Source organism: Lepisma saccharinum, chromosome 2, assembly GCF_977018435.1.
Source record: "Lepisma saccharinum chromosome 2, izLepSacc3.1, whole genome shotgun sequence".
NCBI lineage: Eukaryota > Metazoa > Arthropoda > Insecta > Zygentoma > Lepismatidae > Lepisma > Lepisma saccharinum.
Window position 1 is genome coordinate 109,007,025 of NC_139230.1, and position 23,185 is coordinate 109,030,209.

At 37.5% G+C, this 23,185-nt stretch overlaps 1 protein-coding gene across 1 annotated transcript in view; it reads right to left on the reverse strand.

Moving 5' to 3' along the window:
• The window catches only part of LOC145983594 (KICSTOR complex protein SZT2-like), a 605,385-nt gene that overhangs the window by 269,405 nt on the left and 312,795 nt on the right, over nt 1-23,185 (reverse strand). Inside the window, exons 19-20 of the mRNA XM_083116658.1 lie at nt 21,310-21,475; nt 18,115-18,257 (exon numbers count right to left, since the gene is read on the reverse strand). Of these exons, the coding sequence (XP_082972784.1) occupies nt 18,115-18,257; nt 21,310-21,475 (309 nt within the window). The remainder of the gene's footprint in view (nt 1-18,114; nt 18,258-21,309; nt 21,476-23,185) is intronic.

Here is a 23,185-nt window from a genome sequence, read left to right on the forward strand (position 1 = left end):
GGCGACAAAGGAAGTGGAAAGACAGGCGAGGTGTCTTTCGGGGGGGAATGGTTGGCAAAGGGACAAGGTTACTGATGACAGTTTTATGAGGGTCACATCAGCCCCAGGTTTCCATTGCCGAAATACTATATACAACACCTTTGCTGTTTCCTGCGTGTGCTTGCTGTCATGGTCACCAATCATGAACCTGATTTCCTGCATTTGCAATATATCATAATATTATATTAAAAAAAAGAAAACAACTTGAAAGCTCATTCAGTACACAATTGAATCGTTTATTTATGAAACCGTCTATCAACCACTTTTGGCCAAAACGACATTTTTACAGTTTCATTTAGCCCTTACCAAGATGCATCATTTGATGTAGAAACCACTCATATAACCGCATCCGTAACGAAGGTAAGTGGCCTTGAAATATCCGTTTACTGAAACCCTTCAGGCGCCGCAACATAGAGGTTTTCTACATTAAAGATGTAACTCAGTTGGTACCAACTGATTCAATCGCACGTTCCGTACAGTTGGCAATACTACATACATTGTATCCAAGAACAAGTGTTCTCCCGTGGAGTGGTGTGTTTTACATTGTCGTTAATTCAGTGGCGTGCCCAAGGGGAAGGGGGGTTGGTGGAGGTCATGCCCACCCCCTTTCGCCCAGCATTCAAGAATAAAAGAACATCAAAAGCAGGAAAAGATGGCAAAATGAAGGCTGGCGACTAAACAAATGTATCAGGGTGGCTACAAACAAGCAGAAATGAAATTCCCTGACTTTTCCAGGTTTTCCAGGACAAAATTTACATTTTTCCCTATGAGTGCGGACTCATTTTTCAATGCATAAAGCTACTTCTCTCTTCTCTGTAAAACAAACAACTTAACTCTTGCATATAAGTGAAACAACTGAATCGAACAAAGGAAAGTGTCATATTTCCTTACATTATCGATGGGATTTCTGATTTAGTACAGCATATCCAAGTGAAGTGCTGTGAAACTGATAGTGTTGCTCTCGAGACGAGACACGAGACGGGACAAGCCTTTTGAAATTCGAGACGGGACGAGAAGGAATGCCTTTCTCGTCTCGTTTTCGAGACGAGACACGAGACGGGACGGGACGGCTTTTGAAAAGTCTCGAAAAAATAAAAGCAAAATATTTAATCAGTTGCAAATACTTGTTTGCTTGGAAAAAGGTATTTCAATTAGAAACGTTGATAAGCGCGTGTTAAGTCAAAAGAAGACTGACTATTCTAGAGAGAGTAATGAATGAATGAATACCTAAACTTATTTTCAATACTGTTTCGAAACACAGGGTTACTCCCCATTTTTATTTTTCAATTTATTCCAGGTTAATAACTTTATGTTACGATAGTACTCCAGATACTAATACAATTCTGAATAACATCAAGTAAAAGGGCAGGTAGAGAAGGTGGAAGGAGGGGCCAAAAGATCGTGGAGTATCGGAGTCCGAGATTTATCTTGTAAACATAGTCTCAGCTCTATAGGTTGGAAAGATAAACGGACTGACGGATAGGGTTTATTATTATTTAATTTTTCCATCAAAGGGTGTACAGAAGTGAATGTTATTAGGAAGTAGGAAAAACATTGAGGGAAACATCGCAGTACAAATTGATAAGGAGTTGTTAGGAAAGTTATTAAGGAGTCCAAGATATTAGCAAGACTAAGAGAAGGAGATAATTAGGGACAAATAATCTTGCATTATCCCACTCCGAACAGCTGAGAGCTAAAGAGGAGGAGAAAATACGGGTGTTATGGAAAGAAGTAATTTGGGGATTTTAGTGTTTACAGGGAACCATGACAACATTTTACCACGTGATTATTTGCACGGGTTGCGAAATTTTTAGAATGTTATGGTGACGACGCCAGAGGAGGCAGGGGGACGCCCCATGTCAGACACTTCGCCATCCCCCCCCCCCCCGCGCCCTCCAACTGAAGTTAATTAAATATCGAATAATAAGAGAGTTCATTTATAAGAGTACGACGATTTTCACCTTTTCAAAGTGGTGTATTCTGCATGATATCACTTTCCTGCTTATAATACCAACTTGATTAACAAATATTAATTTGTTTAGTATATATATAGCTATGTGTATGTGACTTTCGTTCAAGATTCGAGCGCCGACCTGGGCATAGGTGATTTCTCATTCATTTATGTCCTGTAATAGCCGAGATTAACCTAAGTTTTAACCAGTCTTAAGAACTGGGAAAAAGTGTTGAATATGGATGGTTTTAAAACATCACGAATATTTTCAGGACCACAAGACATCATCTGTAGTACGGGCAAATTATTCTAATCGTGGTCGTTAGTGACAACGCTAATTATTAAAAGACATTCAAAGTTGATTCAAGATTTGGTTGGTTGGTTGATTTGATGTTTTAAGTCCACTTTAGGCACAGTAAGGCTAATCGGGACTGGACCTACAGTTTAAAGTGCCTCCACTGGGTATCGAACCCAGGACCAAAGGTGATCGAAGAAAACCAGACACTCCATGTCAGTTGTTGTGGATTCATCGCGGTTTCTTACTATTCAGGGACTTGAATTTCGAGATGATGAGTCTGAGGAAACCGTAACAAAGGGAATTTCTTCGATACTCTTAAAGTTAATGAGGGGATATTTTTTGGAAATGTATTGAACGTGAACCTTAAAATGCAAATTACACTTAAAATTCGATTCAAAACATATCGCGGGCAGGTAAAAGAACGCTTATTAGGATTTGCCACTCTTCAATCATTGGATGCAGGTTCGCTCTTTCTCGTACATATCAAAATCGAAGAACTTCTTCCCATGAACCCCATAGCTGCCTGTAATTGTGTAGCACAGACATACGTTGGAGTGGTAGAGTAAGAGTAAGTATTGCCAGGCTCAGAATATTTCTTGAATTATGAGATAACTGTAACCTTTGTCTGATTTTTTTATCCTGTGATAACATTTCCCTGAAAGGTGAAACACAAATTTTGCCCAAAACTCTTGAGCGTTACGAAGATGGTTGTCCTTAAAATCTTTGAAAAGGCTTGCTCGAAACAGGATGCTGGATGCAAACTGCCTCATTTGGCTGTTCTTGCCATTGAGAAGAAATGTCAAATCCTGGACGTACCAAAGGTGGGCAATATGTTCTCCAAAGCACATAGAGCAGAATTCTCCTACAGGAGAAGTGCCTCACATTGTTTCTAATACTTAAGAAGATTCATTTCTTCCAACATCACGTTTATTTTGCAAGAAAATTAAACTCTTCGAAGCATTTTTTCGTCATTTATATTATTATTTTATAACTAAAATATTTATATCAGTAGTTTCATCTCAAGAAAGACGATGAATTATAAAATTATGAATGTCTTCCAATACTGAAATAGGCCACTAGAGACAACGCAACTTTACAATAAAAAAGAATTAATGTCTTTATTAAAACGAATCATGTGGAGATAAACTCGTAATCAAGAAGTAAATTTAGGCAGTAAACGTCCACTCTAAATAAAAGACAAACACAAAACACCATACATGAATATAATAATAATAATATTTATAATAATTATTATTATTATAATTATTATTATATATGTATATATATGTGTAGTGTTTTCGGGCGTTTTAATGTGACTGCCCCCTTACAATATTTTGTTGCCAGCCTTCCGCCCCCCCCCCCCCTCAGTCACATTTCCCTGGCGCCGTCACTGGTTGGAAGTAAATTTATTAGTACGAGGAAAGTAACATTAGCTGTTGACAGTGTTGCACACCAAAGGACGTGATGTGTGCTACTGTTTGTATAAATTATAGGAAATTTAAGCAAAAAATTATAATTGTTGAGACTTGTTTCCTTCATTTGATCGTAGGAAGAGGTTTTCTGAGACAGAGTGGGATTATTTTACACATACATGAGAAAGGGTGGTTGTTTAAAGATAGAGACGTATTTTGCACATTTTTTAAAAGTTCAGATAAAACGAGAATTTAGCCTTACTCTTATGAAAAGAAATAACGCACTACAGGGAAAGAATAACTCTTCACATTTCTCGCACCTGGTGGGATGCAACCCACATGCACAAGAGTATTGCAGGAAGTCTATGAACGAGAGGATGAAGAGGGATATGTGAAATTTGACTTAGCTGCGGGTGAATTAGTTTATTCTAATATTCTTAAGGTTGATATTGGGTTTTAAGTCCACTTGATTCACAAATAGGCTAAATCGCGAACCGACCTACAGTTTAAAGTGCGATCCGATCCACTTTGTGCCTCCATTGGGTATCGAAAGCGGGGACCCTTGATTACAAGACCTCGACGTTATTACTACGTAATCGGGGAGGCACCCAATTTACACAAATATGTTGATTCCAATAACACGTTATATGTATAATCTGATAATGATGCACTTTTGGTGCATCTAAACATATTTTTTTTCAACTATAGCATGTCTAAAAGAATCATTGAAGTTGGGATTCTTATAACTTCAGGAGGCACTGCTCTGTAAATGTACGATATAAAATATATGCAGGTTTGCCTTCCATACGTGGTGGTTTTGTCACGTTTCTTCGCTTCGTACAACATACACTTTTGCAGGAACGGCTTCTTGCATCCTCCTGGGGCCTTGCTCTAGCTAAACAAAAACATATTTTTTAGCATAATCGAGGGTTACTTTTTCATGCCGAACAAGAATTTTATTGCGATCATACGGCTTTGAATGACAGTGTCAATGAAGATTTATGTACACTACTACTTATAATAATGAGAATAAAATATTAATCAGGAATTTTATTTTTCGTCAAGTGGACTTAACATCCTTTTTTGTTATTTAGCAAATATTCAATTCATCACCTTTTTTGACATTAAACTTCTTGCCAGGACAGTTGTTTTTATACAAATTTAGGCGATCTTAACTACACGTGAGCTAGATATTAGCTAATATTCGTGCTGTTATATTACTATTCTTCTACAATCTTTGTAACATTTCATGTAATAACAATAATAGAATTGATTAATTTACATATTCAAGTGAATAGACCTATGAATTATATTAATGTATTAATTTAAACATTTGCTTAATTGTTGTCGTTAATGTTATTATTATCATCTTTTATGAAACACTTGGCTCGGACACCCTCCCCCGACATATATTTCTAGATGCGTGCTTGCCGAAGGATAAATTAGATCAAGCGGTGGTGGTATCTGACTTAGAGGTTAAAGAGAAAACAAAGAAGTATGTGCGTCATAAGTTGAGCATAAGAAACAGCACCATATCACAAAGAAACACTTTTTGAAACTTATGTCATAGAAGATGTTTAAGAATATTAAGAACAATAAATGCTTTCTATTTGTAATATACTAAGTATTGAAATTTTAAATAGTCTTTTGTGTTCGTACTACACATTTAAAAACTTTTTGTCGCTCCCGAGCGCCAAGCTTAGAATTTAAAGAAGAAATGTACATTTTCATAGTGCACGGAAGTTCGACATTCAGAAAGAAAGAAGGTCTAGTGGAAAACATTTCAAAACTTCCAAAAGGTATAGCAGTAATGAAAAGAGCACTCTTGTATGGAAGCCAGAAAAACCACAAGGTAGATTTCATAAGATACCTAGCAATCAGTAACCAACAAACTGCATTTTTAATATTAATGTCCTCATGATTAACGAACCTTATTTATTCTCACCACGCAATGGGTAAAATATTTGGAGCTTTATCCCACTTTCCGGAAAAATATTTCGTGTTTCTGCTACTTTTGACTTTTGTTGGCATGATATCCCGGATCACTTTTACGAGACGAGACGAGACGAGACAAAACGAGACGGGACGGGACGAGACGAGACGGGACAGAACCCTTCGAGACGGGACACGAGACGGGACAAACGAATATTTTCGAGACGAGACAGCATTTTCACGAGACGGGACGGGACAGACCAAAGTCTCGTCCCGTCTCGTCTCGTGGGCAACACTAGAAACTGACAACATGCAGTTATACCATTAATGCCGACGAAAAGGGTATGTAAGTATTAGAAATTTAACGCAAGGAATTTATAGAATTGCATTGTATAGGTAACTGATTTAGCTAACCAACACATTAAAACGGGAACACTCTAATAATAAAAGCTTCTGAAAGTTCATATACGAGGGGCATCCTGAAAAAGCTCTAATGGTGCCTATACGCAGCACTAGTGGTCGGAGAGCGACACACACACATGCAGGCAGGAAGAAGTGGCATGTAGCTGTAATCTGGTACAGTTGCAATGTAGCCGGTTTAGGACAGTTCTAGGTTAAAGATTGCAGCTCTCATAAAGTCTCCCACCGACTGCGATGTAGCCTACATTGCACGCTCAGAATTTGGCACAGAGCAATCGTGTGAGTTGTGCAGACTGGACGTCGTGAGTGATAGTATGGTCAGACGATGGTGCAGACAATTCACGGAAGGCCAATCGAATGTGCACAACCCCATAGAGCTGAGTACACATGGGCCCTTTGCATCACTTCAGGTGAGAGATCTTGGACCACTGGCAAGGCAAGGATTTGACAGCTACATTGCTGTAGAGATTGTTCCAGTCTTTGGTGTCACACACATATACCATGGGCATACAAAATTTAGTGCCATGCTGCGACACATGCCAGAACAACGGTGGTGATTATGCTGAAAATTTTTCCCAAAATTCACATTTTCATTTTAGCGCATTTTCTGGCAAATATCTGAAATTATACCTTCATGGTGTTTTTAAACTACTGTTTCAAATTGTAAGTCACATGGCTTATGCCTCTTCGTGAGAGTTTGATATCTTGAAAGTTATTTTCCATACCCCTTTATTAATTTTAAGGTAAGGATTTTAGATAATGAAATTTTGGTGTGGAGTTAGGGCCCCACACTTTCTTGATCACGGCTGAAGATGGGGATGATGTGATCAGCACCACACTCCTGGCTGCCTTTATCCCTCAAAGTTTCCTCAAGGTACCAGCTTCGTATGATGCTGGGTGGGCGCCAGATCAGTTTGAATAGGTGGAAAACATCTCGGTTCTCCCCCACAGGGGATCGACCCCGGGTCTCTCGCATAGTAGTCAGACTGAGCTCCATTATTACTCACTCGACAAATGCCGATAGTACGCACTTAGCTTGGTAATTCAAAACATATCTCGTGCGACAAATACGAAGATGTGGCTCCCGTGTGATGGTAGATACGCACTCGATCTCCTGTTATAACCCTGCCACTTTGCTCTGTGATGCAAATGGTTTTGATAGAAGTTGAAAAAATCGTGGGAAATAAATGATTTAATGTGGATGTCGGAATCATTTCACGTACGTATAACTCCATAGTTTACTCTTGAGTAAAATGTTGGAAAACTTGCATGTTCTTTGTACACAAACATGGCCTAGAAAAGACAAGGATGTTGGATTTCATGGAATTTTTCATTGTTTTACGACATTTCTTTTTAAAAAAACGCTAAAAATGCCTACAATTCGCATTTTTTTTTGCCAAATTCGCATTATTTCGATATTTCGAACGGGCAAAAAATGTGTCCAGACATCACTGCACATTCCTAAACATAATTTCGCAGCAATTACCATTTTTAACGGTTTTGGCGTTTGCAAAAAATCTCTCACGAGATTAAACAGACAGGACAGAGTGTGGCATTAATTTCATTGCAATACTAGTGTTGCAGTAAATTTGAGATTGGGAGCATGCACTTGCCAATTTTTATAACGTTCACGAATGCAGATTTATATTTCACTTTTTCGTGATAGTATTCAATATATATCCCATTTGGTTGGATTCTTCTTGATATGTAAGAATAGTGCAATGTCATTGTAAACGTATGTTAACTTGTGCGAAACCAGTAATGCGTCAGGATGATGAAAGAAAACCTTCGTAAGCACTGCTACATTAAATAAGGTGAAGTGAGCCAGAAGAGTAATAAAATTCCAGCAGCATATTTGCAGTCTAAAGCTCTTCTTGTTTATGCATGCCATTTTTGTTGGATGTTTCAGTCAATGCAATTTCTGTCGCATGTTGTAGTGAGATACTTTGTCGGGTGGTGATATTCGACAAAAATCGTATGTATCAATGGAACATATTTGTTTCCATGTTCCTTCAGTTTGCCCAACAAAATGCCTTACTACGACGTCCGACAACTATCGGACGGCGCCACCAGCTTTTATCCCCTCCATCTGTTGACAAGTTCCCTTACTACTCCCATACGGACAAGAAAAAATGATAATTCAATGCATTTTTCACCACATAATATTTAGAGGCTTAACCTTTACTCCTCCAATGATACCAACCATTATGGTATCATCAGGGTAAGGTCGTACTGGCCCGACGATACCATATGGTATCATGGTGCTGATTACGAAATGAATGTGCGCTTTGGACCTTCATACTCTTATGTTTGGGTCGAAACTCTGACACAGGTCTGGAGCAAGCCTGGCAAATTCATATTGATGACCAAGCACCCCCCCCCCCCCCCTCCGCAACATATCCATGCCACATTTCCGAACAGAGTTTCTTTCACATTTTGGCTCATTATTCAACTTCTATAGCACCAAAGAACATGAAACAAGTTTCATTCTCTTGAGAAATGTCCATTCTTTGAAAAGAATACTAAAGTTCGCACCGTCTTCCCAAATAGTGGGAGAAGAGGGGGTAAACTCCATATTTTTATGTTTTTTTTTCATTGAAATTCGGTAGTCGCTCCCCCCAAACCCCCTTTCCTTGGTTCGGCATTCTGAATTGTACACCGTTGCATGCTCTGATGTTTTAGCTGCAAAACAAAACTTATCCGAAGTAGATTGCTCCCATAGTGCCCAAGTTATAACAATTTTCCTCCAAAAATGGAAATTACGTATTTTTCGTAAAAAACAGTTTCACATTTTGGCTTATTATTCAACTTGTATGGCACCCGAGAACATGAAACATGTTTCATTCTCTTGAGAAATGTCCATTCTTTGAAAAGAATGTAGCAAACTCCAGATTTTTGTCTTTTCCATTGAAATTCGGGGGTCGCACCACCCCAAACCCCCTTCCTCGGTTCGGCATTCTGAATTGTACCTGTTGCATGCTCTGATGTTTTATCTGCAAAACAAAACATATCCGAAGTAGATTGCTCCCGTAGTGCCAGAGTTATAACAATTTTCCTCCAAAAATGCAAATTACCTATTTTTCGTAAAAAAAGAAAAATCACATTTGGCATATTATTCAACTTGTATGGCACCAAAGAACATGAAACATGTTTCATTCTCTTGAGAAATGTCCATTCTTTGAAAAGAATACTAAAGTTCGAAACTTCTTTCCAAATAACGGGAGAATAGTGGATAAACTCCAGATTTTTTTTTTCATTCATTGAAATTCGGTAGTCGCTCCCCCCAAACCCCCTTTACTCGTTTCGGCGTTCTGAATTGTACACCGCTGCATGCTCTGATGTTCTAGCTGCAAAACAAAACTTATCCGTAGTAGATTGCTCCCTTAGTGCCCGAGTTATAACAATTTTCCTCCAAAAATGCAAATTACTTATATATTTCGTAAAAAAAATAATAATCTCATTTTTGGCTTATTATTCAACTTTTATGGCACCCCAGAACATAAAACATGTTTCATTCTGTTGAGAAATGTCCATTCTTTGAAAAGAATACTAAAGTTTGCGCCTTCTCCCCAAAATAGCGGGAGAAGAGGGGGCAAACTCCCGATTTTTGTTTTTTCCATTGAAATTCGGGGGACATGCCCCCCAAACCCCCTTCCTCGGTCCGGTGTTGTAAATTGTACACCGTTGCATGCGCTGATGTTTTAGCTGAAAAACAAATGTGATCCGAAGTAGATTGCTCCCATAGTGCCAGAGTTATAACAATTTTCGTGAAAAGACTGTTCGAAGTCAATGAAGACGAAATTCCCTGACATTTCCCTGACTTTTTTTGACACCTCAAATTCCCTGACTTTTCCCGGTTTTCCAGGTTTTCCAGGTCTGTCGCCACCCTGTGTATACATAAACCCCTCCCCCTTTAGAAAATCCTGAGCACGCCACTGCGTGAATTGTTGCCTGACAAAGTTCATCTTCAGCTAAATTCACCAAAAGCCAACAGGACAGGTTACCATACTCAGGAAGAAACTGGACGATATTCGTAAGTTGCTGGATTACACACGAGAATATGACAATTTCTACGACAACATTCTGCTGTGGCCAACAACACATGCTGAATGCTTCAACTTGGTCTAGGACAGTGGCGTAGCAGCCGGCACCCACAAACCCCGCAATGCGGGGAAGCCTCGATTTCTCTCTGTCATCCTGAAATTTTATATAATCCCAGAAATTCAGCAGTTACTGTCGCTTATTTAAGAAATGGATTTACGAAACAGAAAGTTGGTTCCCAGTAACATATCATATGACGACGTCTGCGATAATAAGCAGAGGGGCCCGGGCAACTTGACATTATGGGTCTCTTCCGAAATTCAGAATTAAGTTACTTGCTCATAGATGGCAATCAATAGGAAGATTCTCTCATCTCATACCTTTATACCTTCGTGGTTTTCGTCATAGTAGTGTAGTGTAGTGTAGTGTTGTACAGTTGTGAATCAAGTAGAAAGATTCAGTTGCTCAACTGGTTGATGTCTTATTGTTACACGATACCTAAACTTGATAATTTATGAAATTTTTTATTGCCAGTAATATTACGTGATATTTAAAATGTAACTTCCCACCAAATATTTTCAAGGCCCCCCCCCTCCAAGCCTCAGTATGAGATTGAAATAAGATTTGAGATAAATTTCTCACATTGTCCACACCTATTACGTTTTACTTCAAAGGGGCCCAAAAACTCGGGATGTTGAGCCCAGGAGCAATTTTCCCTTTGCCCTTAGGTCCAGTAGCCCCAATTCCACCATGCAGGGTATACAACGTATACAGTACTCGAAGTGCTCCAATCGCTCCAATAGGCATTTCATGGAGTGACAAATTTTCAGTGAAAAAAGTCCAGTCGCTGCTTAATTCTCTATCTCTCAAGACTTGAGTCCGCCTCTATTTCTTAGCAGCAGATTGCAATTGACCCGAAGATATTAGGTCACCATTGACAATGTAGAGGTCCAGTTCAACCCCCGTAACTGAAATGATAAGTTTGCTTGGGTATATAACTCAGTATTAGTATTGGAAGCGTAATGTGAAGGCTCTTACGTTGAATCTTGGCCTGGCATAGCCAGAGGATGGCTTTTTGGGCAGGTGCATCCACCTCTAAGTCCAAAAAAGGAGTGTTTACTATCCTTTAAACAATTTACCCAAACAGTATTTTTTTAAATATAAATGTATTATATGTAACCTACATTAAAGAAAAAAAGCTTCGAACAAAAAATACAAAGGATCATGAACAAAATAGTTGGCTATGTGAAGCCTCCACCCTCCTCAAAAAAGAATCCTGGCTTTGCCACCGCGTTGAAGTAAGAGAAAATATTTCTAATTTCTTCATCCAGTTATTTATGAGAGATTCAGACAACCCTGATTTAGTTTCCCTCCAAAATTTGCTTTCTCTCTGTAATCCGTTATCCTTCCACAACCTGTCTTGCCTCCGGTATTCTTCTCGCTCTGATATCCGGATTCCCTCCGAAATTCGGATATTATATTTTCCAAATTTTCCGGAATCCGGATTTTTTGGCCATCCTTAGAGAAAGGTGGCTGCTTGCAAGGACAATTAAAAGAGAGATACAATTTATTACATAAGATGAATTATATTAAATTAGATTATAATTAGAAACAGTATCACGTTATACATTCTGAGAAGGTTCAGTGAAACTACCTGGACAACTTTTTTTCTTGAATCAGAAATTCCATTTCTGGCATTGTTTCTAAAATGGAACCCAGACCCTCAGGAGTCTATTTAAGTTGGAAGTTTGCTAACCGCAACACGGTTTACTTCAAAGAAGGAGGCCTTCATTTAGAACACTTCCCCTAGCAATAACCACATACCTCCTAATCCGACCCTGTCCCTCCCCCCTGCGGTGCACCAGCTGCGGTAACATACATACACTCAGGTCCTCATTTCGTTTGTTGCAAAATCTACAGTTCAAGGACATCAATGTCTTCGCATCGTTGATAGAATTATGTGCGATGTGAGGACCTGTGCACACAAAACACAGGTGTACATTTGGTTATACAGATGACCTACAGTTAGAGGACCGTCCTCGTAATGTCTGTTACATTCCTGTAAGAAGAAAAGTTGTCATATCTTCGTTATTATTTAGCCAATGAGTATGCCGATGCAAGTGGTGTTTCATCTCAATAAAACGTCTTTCTTGAGCGCTACTAATTGCAGTTGAGCCATGTCCTCCTATTGTATGTGATCTGCTCATGTCCTCACATGGTAGGGTAGACAAACCTTTTTTTTTTCTTTTTTTGCAGTGATTTGGAAGGATCATATTCCTTTAACCTTTTCAGACCCAAGGACATTTTCACAAGTAAGCCTCTCTGTCCCAAGCAGATTTTGAGCAAAATGCAGAGTTTCAATTAAATGAGTGTAGATCGGAGACTAATTGCCCTAGAGAGATGAGTGATATACCGTTGTACGCGGAATGAACCAGAGATTCAGACTATATGAAATTTATGCAAATTCGGCCTATATGTGATGGTGGGGAGGGGGCTAACTCTCAAAATTCCAAAATTTCGGGAAAAAAATGTGGTTCCCTCACCCCCCCCTCATGAAAAAAGTACATGACAGTGTCAACATGCACATGGAAATGATCGCTGACATGTAAGGAACACAAAAATATTTGCATTATTATCATATGACCAATGTAACTTGAGTTGTACCCTCAAAAGGAATGGTCGGCACGCCACTGATTCAAGCTTCAAAATGCAGTGGTACCTTGAAATGACTTTAGCTCAGAGACTATTTGCCCTGGAGATATGAACGATATACCGTTGTACGCAGAATGAATCACAGATTCAGACGATATATAATTTGTGCACATTTGGCGTATATATGGAGGGGGAAAGGAGAAAAAAATACCTTTTTTTAAAAATTGGGTTTCTGCTGCCTACCTGGTAGGTGCATTTATTCAGTGGCTGTGAGATTGTTATTTGGTTCTATAGGTTATATATAAGAGTTAAATGTGTAAAATTATTATCCTCTACAAATGGTGTTTCCAATTTCCGGAATAGCTGTGAAAAATGAATTTTTGAAAGTTGGAGGACGTTCAACATCTCAAGAACCGTCAAGTTTATTTTCCCGTTTGTAGTGATTGATTGATTTAGTTTACTTTACATTTCTCTTCTGTCACTTTTGGTTAATTGCAAAGATATGATGAAATTGATGAATGGACACCCATACCCAAGCTGGGATTCGAACCCTGGACCTCTGGCATCGTAGCGCGATGTGCTAATCACTCTGCCACGGGAAGCAGCTTTTCTGATTGTAGTTTCTCATTCGAGTATTTGCAATGAACATAATTGTCAGCGATGTTTTCTCAATCCTTTCATCGTTACATCTGAAAACATCCGAGAGGCAAAAATACGATATTAAGGAATTAAAAGACTACCGAAACTACATAACTCTTAAATATTAAGAATTAGACAGAGATGAAAAATAAAGTGCCAGCAGAGAACAATGGTGCCACTGAAGTTGAAATTCATCTAATAGAGTGATTTTAGGTGTATCGGAACACACACGACCCTGTTTTGTGCCCATCAATAATAAAAACAGTGAGATGGAATGAGGGCTTTATTTCGTCAGCTAAACTTTTATCAAGGCCCTTGCTCCCCATAATCGGAGGATCTGAGCATGCCTAAAATTCCTTATACAGAAATAGTGTTACATTACATAGTGTTATTTGTCGTATATCCAGAAAGTTGATTGATTGATTGATTTGCTTTATTTTACTTCACTTTTTGTGCCACTTTTTGCAGATTTGCGAAGATGGGGATGAGTGATGAATTGATGATATGATGAAATTGATGAATGGACACTCACAGACATCCGCGCCCAAGCCAGAATTCGAACCCAGGAGCCCTGGCATCGTAGCGCGATGTGCTAACCACTCCCCCACAGTGGCTGGCCCCAGAAAGTTGAAAGTGAATGTGAATGAAATCTTTATGGTGTGTTTTATATGGTCATTATCATTAGTAAGTCTGTCATATTATTCCACTAAATAATGTCTTTGGAAAAGAAAAACCAACATATAATTAATGTATTTTATTTTACATAAGACCTATGCCTAAAAGTACTTTTGTATATGATGACACAAATGTTGTGATTTATCTTTGGGTCTGACTGTAATATATATATGTAATTGGTGAAAAAATAACGCAGTAAAGTATTAAGTAAATATATTTTATCCCCCTACTTACAAATCATGAAAGGAGTCAAATTCGAAATTAAATTGAACGGACGTTCAAAATGTTTAAAAATGCCACTATTTCCATAACAGATCAAGTATTTTTTACCATTGACCCTCAGAAATATCTCAAACTGACAATGAATGTTCATTGAACTTATTTATGATCGATAGCTAAAAAGTCATTCATTTGCGTGACTGGTTGATAATCCACCACCAAATAGAATTTACACAATATTTACCTAAAAACTTTGGGTAAAGTCACCTTCACCCTAAAAAAACATCCCTTGGTAATGGACTTTCGAGTTCTCACAAAAAAAAAGTTTCGCAGGCAAACCTTTTGTAAAGCTGTACTTCAGTCTGTGCAATCAGCCCTTCCCATTTGTGAACAAGATACTGGTGAAATCTACCGTAATTCACTGTTGTCATTGCACTACAACCCCATCATGATTTAGTATTAGGATATCGCGTAGTGAAGAACTGTTTACAAGCATCGCCCAAACCATTATTTCTTCCCCAAAACCTTTCCCTGCCTTCTTTTTTCTTTTCCTAGCTCTCAGCATGCGGTTTTCTTGCCACTTGAGGAAAAGAAGAGTGGCGGATTGTGAAAGAAAAAGGGACGGGAGAGGAGGGGGGTTCATGAGGGGCGCAAGCAGTACAGAGGGGGAAACGGCTAGCGCGACCAGCTTAGAAAAGTCGAAGTTAAAATTTACATACATTGCTCTGTACGTCGAAAAGCTTCAGACATTCTAAAGAAAATTCTGTAAGATCAGTTTCATTTCTTTGCTGTAGAAGAACAGTTGAAGCTTTCTTGTGCTTTAAAATGTTGATTTAAGTTATTACATACAATTGGCGAGCAAGTGAATTTTACGAAATTGAGATAAGGAAAACTACGTAATAAATAATGTATTAAAAAAAAAGGCTTCGTGACATAACTAATTTCATATTTGATCTTTAACTCAGTAAAATTTAAATGCCACACACTTGACTGTTCGAGCACAGAAGGTCGACACAAGAACCTATTTTTTAGGTATCGTCACCAGCGGTGATACGGGCTCTTAAGAATGAATGACAACATACCCAATCAATGAGTCACCTGTTGCTATGAGGAGAATATTCTCTTGTGTATACAATAAGTCACCAACCCACACAACCTTTCCCTCTATCCCTCCACTGTGTTTAGCTACCCAAAGCTTTCACTTCTTTAACCACATTGTTTATTCTGTAGTAGAAGAAAGTGAGATCAAAATTATGTTATGGATTTGCAGCACTCAGGAAGTTATTTTCTATTATTTCTTACCCGACAAATGCCACTCATACACATCCTGTGTGGCAGGAGGTACATGCTTGAATTCTGCTAGAACAGCATGGTTTCACAAAATGTTCCATTACAAAGTGAAAAATCATGGGAAATGGCCATTTTACTTTTATAGTGCTTTCTTTTTTTTTATTATTATTACTAAAGAAATCCAACCTGGTAATTTGTATTGGAACCTGTTGATATATTGTGCTATATGCAGTGACATAGTGAAAACATGTGTGGCTTTAATGTTGGTTGTCTGAATAATTCCATGCATAATACGCACAACAGTTTTTGGGCACAAAACTTTTGGAAAAAAGTGTACATTATACATGAGTAAATACGGTATCAACAGGAAAAGAGGATCCTATTCATAAAGTGTGTTAACATTTAAAAGTTGTAACTACTGTTACCTTTATTTCCTTCTCAGTTAGGAGAAGTGACATTTTTCTCTTTTATATGATGAAGAGCACATCCAAAGTTTTTTGTCCCACTAGAACAGCCATTTCTCATGGAAAAAGAATCCCTATGGTATTATATACACATTACACATTATGTGAACAATTGAATTTTTCTCTTCATTTGCATTTCAGTCTTTTTAACATGTACTATCAAAAATATCAACACACGCTTGCTTTCTTGCACACAAAGAGACTTAATTTTCTACAAAATTTGAATCCACAATTATTTTTACTCAATCTAGTGCCCACTCTCACCACATATCATGAGACTTAAGAACAATGCTTCCTTCTCAAGCTTATGCTAAATATCCAGACACATTTTCTAACATCACAATCATGCTGGATGCAAAGCTAAAACAGGTTTTCAGAAAAAAGGTTGTCTTAAATTTTGCAATCTGGCAATCTGACACAAGCCTGTCATTGAAACAGAAAAGGAACTTCGTTTGCTCAATTCAGAGATTCACTGTAAACCACTGAAGCTTTTTTTCATTGTGTTTTTAAAGAAATAACATTATAATAGTGTTCAAAGAAAATGTATGTATGTATGTATCCAGAAGGTAAGAGTGCAAAAGTAATATTGTAAAGATGTCAATTAAAACTCATTAGCATGTTTTCCGGTGTATAAGATACACTTTTTTTCTTTAAAAATAGGTCTGAAAATCAGGGTGAATCAAATGCCAATACTTGATTACCTTCATTCCTGGAAATTTTCTCTGTTCTGAGTTAGACGATTTCTTTCTTGTGGTGTGTGAAGAAGAAGATTAAAATTTATTCTTTCCTAGTCAGATTAGGCAAGTTATTTGTTGAAGGTAGACCTACATATTACTTTATATTTCAAATGCTGTAAATTAATTATAAATTCAGTGATAAAGCTTTCGCCTCAAAAATTGTCAGCACATACGGTAAATTAAAAGACTTTCTATTTTAAGATTCCTTTGGAAAGCAAATTATTTTAACATAATTTCCAAACAGATGCGACACTGAACAAATATTTTACTCATAGTCTCAAAATGGCATTGTTCGTAAGGCTATTCTTTTGTTAAAAGTTCAGAAAATCCATATAATTTCAAGGAACATTTCTGCTTTATTTTCAGTGCCTACATATATTAGCATTTAATGAAAACCAGAAATGCTATACTGTCTATATTGCTTCTTATTCTCCTTGTCACTGCAAAACTACCTCCCTGATGGTCAAGTGGTAACACCTTCACCTTGTAATCAAGGGCCTGGCTATAACACCCCAGTGGAAGCACATGGTGGTTCAGATCCCATTTTAAACTACAGGTCCAGTCCCACTTAGCCTATCTGTGCATAAAGTGGGCTTAAAAACTCAAACAATTACAGCAAGAAAATTGGCACTGGGAACAGTAGGGATGCAGTGGATAAAAAGGCAAGAATAAATTACTGAGATTCAACCATTTGATATATTTTTTTTCTTTAATAGTAAAATGAAAATGATGTCATTAACATCTTAACCCAACACCCTAAAATCTGCTCTACTGCCTCACTCTGGCAAACTTGATGTAATCATAGCAAAGCATAATTTTCTAATAGTTTACAGCTTTGCCAATTATGTGTACTTTTAATTGTGTTGTGTGCAAATGCTTTCACATATTTAATTATTTATGCTGAAGTTGTACAATTTTTACGAAAGTGTTTTGAGTCCACTTTATGCTTGGAGAGGCTAACTGGAATTTTACCCACAATTTTAGTGGGATCCATGACACCAACATGTGCTTTCACCTGGAATCTAATAAGGGACACCTTGATTACAATATTATGACCCTTCTCAGAGAGAAAATTTTTGTAAGTGTAGAGCCATTTTATCTGCTGTGAGCAAAACAGGGTTGTGCAATGCTAAAATCTCTGAATATTTTCATTTAATAATGAAAATCAGGTATTACTTAAATTTCAAGATTCAAATATTAATTATGATGAACACATATTTCTAACTTTATAAAAATTGTTGGAAAAAGTGCAGCTATCTGATTTAACCAAAGAACTCCTACTCAATAAACAAGCTGGTATGTATGAGAGTGTGTGTGTGTGTTGGTTGAGGGGGTAATCACTTACCTTTGCACACTTTGCAAACACCCTTGAAGACTCTGTACTGAAGTGGCTGTCACAAGTGAAGGTGCTCTCTCACTTTGGCACATAAGAATTAAATGCTCAAAAGTAAGCAACGATGCTATGCATTCAGCATCAACATCACATATCTGTAAGAAATATCAAATATAATGAGGCAACAACAAATCTTAAGATTTCTTTTTTTTTTTCCAAAAATATTTCTGTTCAGGTTTCCCACATGAACTTGAAATGTATTTCCCCTGAGTTTTCCAGAATCTTCACTTTTTTTCCAGAGTAGTCAATACACAGTGCAGTATTATTATTTTTTTTTACAATAGCATCATTTCCCCTCATGTAGTGGCGGCTGCTGCTGCTGCTGGTGGGGGGGGGGGTGTTGTTGTTGTTAATAGAGATGAGACGGACTAGCTTATTGGTTGAATCAAATTTTTTGGGTGCTTCAGCCTTTGTGACTATTTTGCACTCTTCTAAGTATACAGGGAAAATCCCCTAATCTAAAAACCCTTATCTTAAAATTAAAAAAATTAAAAAAGAGGTGTAAGGAGACCTTTGAGAAAGATTACAAATGCAAGTTCTAAAGGGACTTCCACAGGACAAATGCAAAATTTAAAAAAGGTAAGGATAGTCTATAAAATTCCTCAGAAACGGTGTAAAAGGCCTGTTTTTCTCAAAAAAGATAAAAACATTTCGTAAAACACTGTCATTATTTCTCAACATGGATGGATGATAAATCATTGGGAAGGTTAACACTCTGTCTGAGGAAATTGAAATCAGCACATGAGAGAAGAATGTGCTGAACACTTAATACAATGTTACAGGTACGGCACAGTGGAGGGTCCAGCCCTTGCAGCAAATGGCAGTGTGTGAGACAGCTGTGTCAGATTCGAAGCAGACTTAAGATGACTTAATCTCCACGAGAAAGAAAATGAGAACAAGGTGGATGACAAGGTCGCCATCTGCATCAGCAGACTTAACTGTAGCATCAGCTTCTTTGTTTCCATTAATGCCTACATGACTGGGGACCCAGCCAACCAATTGTTACTCTATTGGTATGGGCATATCTGTGTATCAGTAATATTACTGATAATTGTAGCCATTTTTTTATTACTTTTATGAATAAAAAAATACAATTTGTATGTCATGGTTTTGTGAAGTCAATGTCTAAATAAGCAGTTCATTATTAAAGTAAATCATATTGAATTACTTGGTTACATACATTAATTGAGGAGGTGAATGAGATGTTCTGCCAAAGACAATGCAACGTGCCACCACAATCGCAACTCCAGGTATGGAGCCACGAATAGGCAACACAGACAACTAGTATCAGAGAAACTAGTTGAAGAAAGATTTTTAGCATGTGTTATGGGGCTGTTACAAAAAAAAGTGGTCATCTGTTCCAATACATGTTTTTAAACCATAAACGCCAAGACGTGAAATATGTCACATTTGTTTTTTTCGACTTTTGGAGCATACTGCGACTCAGGCAATGTTAAGAGGTACATGTCTTGAGTGCTACACAAAGAGCCTCAAGCATCCTATTAGTATTTAGTAAAGTTCAATATGATTTTGAATATAATTGGGGGGGGGGGGGTAGTGGGTGCAACTCACCCCCCCAAAAAATACTGCTTTTACATTAAAAATTATATTTTTTCTCCGAAAGTATCAGAAGCAAGTCCGCAATTCTTGTCATGAGAATGAAACACATATCCGGCAATATGCAGGTTCCGTTTTAAACCATCATGTTCCAGCGTTGCCTACGTGGCGGCCTGATGAAATTTAAATTTCATAAAAATATAGTTTATTCGACCATGGGCGTATTGTCTGGTGTGTACGGAAGAAAATGGTATAAGTTTTATCTCTAGGATTCATAGTTTCCGAGATAACAATTTTTGGAATTTTGAATTTCCCGTTAAAAAGCACGGCTTTTATATTAGAAAATATTTTTCTACGAAAGTTATCATCAGTAAGTGCACAATTCTTGCTACGAGAATGAAATACATATCAGGCAATATGCAGGAACTGTTTTGAACCCTCACGTCCTGGCATTGCTTATGTGAAGGCCCGACGAAATTGAAATTTTGTAATGAAAAAATAAGATTATTAACTTTCGTTTTCTTCTTCTTCTTCTATTTGGTTAGTGCAAATTGGATTATTTCAACAATATTTTGATGCAATCCACGTGTTACTTGGTGAGAGGTCTGTTTGGTGTGTAAATATCACTAGGCTGTGATCAATAGTTCCAAAGTTATTGAGTCATGAAGTTAGCTCTGAGACTCATTCCCCAGATTTGGGTCACATTTTCTGTTGCGCACCACCTTCTTCCATAGACTATAACTCCAGAACTATTTCTCGGAGGAACCTAATATATGGAATACAAGCGTTCCAGACATGATTGAACCTTCATGCAAAATTTCATCCAAATCAAAAAACCATGACCTGCTGGTCGATCTGACGTGGAATGACCCGACTTTTGTTTTGAGGTCTGCTTTATGCACAGATAGGCTAGTAGGGACTGTACCTGTAACTTGGACCACTGAATAACATGCCTCCATGGGAAATTAAACCTAGGATCCTTTGATTACAAAGATTACACTACACAATTAGTGAAGCCCAAAAGGAGCAAAGGGTCATTAAGAAAAATTGTTCGTCTTCATGTTCTCTATGACCTGCGAAAGTTCATCAGCAATGTATGGTACCATGTTCTAGGCATGCTCCCTCCCCCCACTCACACATGCATACAGCACATGCTGTCCTCCTAGAAAAAATGTCTAGATACTCCTATGACTGAGGACATTCCGATTAAAACAACATTAGGGACAAAAAAGACAGCTTGTAAGTTTTATTGAGAAAAGTAAAACTTATATTATGCTCATATTCTGATACATGATGAATACAAAACCTTAAATCTGTTTTTACTGAGAAGTGAAAGCAAAAGCAAGGAAGCACCTTGATTGACATATTCATTTTCATGCATTGAATTTCAGGAAAAGTTGAGAACAGTTGTACTTTGCTTGAATTTAAAATGAATTCCGCCAACCATCCTTCATCACAATGATGATGACAGCTGATGAAAAACCTGCTACAAACATTTAATCACAATATGACTACCCTACAATAAACAATGCATGTTATGACAAGAATAGTATGAACAGCCTACAAAGACAGTTCTTGTGCAATACTTACCACATCAGCCAAATTTTCATATGTCATTCCATTTAAAAACTGCCTTTCTGATGGACTATTAACAACAGACCCATATTGAGGTTCTATCCAGCATTCTGTTATGATTTGCAACTCACCATCTGGATCAGTTGTTTCAATTTCATCAGTTCCTTCATCATCTGAACCACTGAGAAATAAGAGACAAAATTAGCATTCCTACTTACATATATACTTGTAAAACATTATAGCAATATAGGAATTCTAAAGAAGCTCCATTTCTCAACAAATTCCACATATAAGCATAAAAAAATAATTATTACAGAATTATTCAGATAATTCTATTATAACAAGTTTGATTCATTTTGTATCTGCTAGTCTGGATACAATGCTTGCACAGAGTGAAAGAGTCTACATGAAAAATTTAAAATCCTGAATCATAATATATTTCTATTTCACGTCATTATGCAGGGTGGGGCAGAAAAACCTGTTCATTTTTTAAATTAACAACACAGTAAATAAAAAAATTCATCTTTATTTATTTTGCCTTCATTCCACTTGAATGCAGCTCGCTTAGTGGAACCATGCCACTTGTCAATGGCATAGTAAATTTGATACCTTTCATCAAATTTCACCTCAGTAAGCACTGTGGAACACTTACTCTGATCCACAACATGTTATCAACAACAGATCCATGTCATCAGAATGTGGCAGCGCTCTGTATGCCTGTCTGCTGTGAATGTCAGTATTTGCTTTCATGCGGGTGAATGTGTCATGTTGAAGAAGGATTTATATTTGCTTCTGTGTAGTTTACTAAGGTGTATGTAATAAACTGATACAGTGTTGAATGTTGTTAAGTATCATTACTGTTGTTATAATGCTGCAACATAAGTACAATTTAGAATACAACATTTTCTAGTAAAATACTTATGTGAAAACAAACTTGGGCAGAAGTGTAAGAAGGTGATTTTTAAGGACTTTCTCAAAAGATGCGGACAATGTGTGGCAGTACAAGGAGAACATTTCCAACATCATCTGTCACAAAAGTATGTGATTACTTGTAATTGTGAAATATTTTAATTAAAATAATTAAAAGAATTCTAGCCCTAAGCAGACCAGATACAAGCAGCACAATAACTAAATGCACCTGGTCTGTGCATTGAGTTCCATCACTGCTATTATCTGGCTTTCCAGACTCTTGTACATTATTATTTCCATCAAGAATACCCAAATTGTCTTGACAAAGTCAACACTGAAATTGTCGAGTTGCCACTGGAAACTACACACAGTGCCACAGATGAATAGCTGACCTCCATGGCAGAGTGGTTAGTACAGCATGTTCCACAATGGCAGGGGTCCCGGGCTCGAATCCCACCCTGGGCATGGATGTTCATTGCGAGTGTCTCTTCATCAATTTCATCATATCATCACTCATCATCTTCCCAATTAGCCAAAGTGGCAGAAAAGTGAAATAAAATATACCAAATCAATCAATCAAACCAAAGATGAGTAACAATTATTCAACCTGAGTGGATGATGAAAATTGAAATACACATACATATGTATGTACTCTTCACAACGCCTTATTTGTTTTCCCTGAAAAAATTCAAAGTCCTGAATTCGTAAATTTGGTAACATAGCACTTCAGAGCCAACAAATAGTATCGAACTTTGCAACAGTTTTCCTTTCTAAATGAAAACGCTCGTGAACTTTTTTCATTCTTTCACATTCCATGAAGTTAAAAACTCTAAAGGAAATACAAATGTTCAATTTTATTACGATTCTTCATTCTGAAATTGAAAATAGGGGAATTTATGTGCTATTTGAAACACTCAACTGGTTCTCCTCCACCTGGAGAAAATTGCCATCACATTTGGATGCAATGAGGCAAATTTCTCAC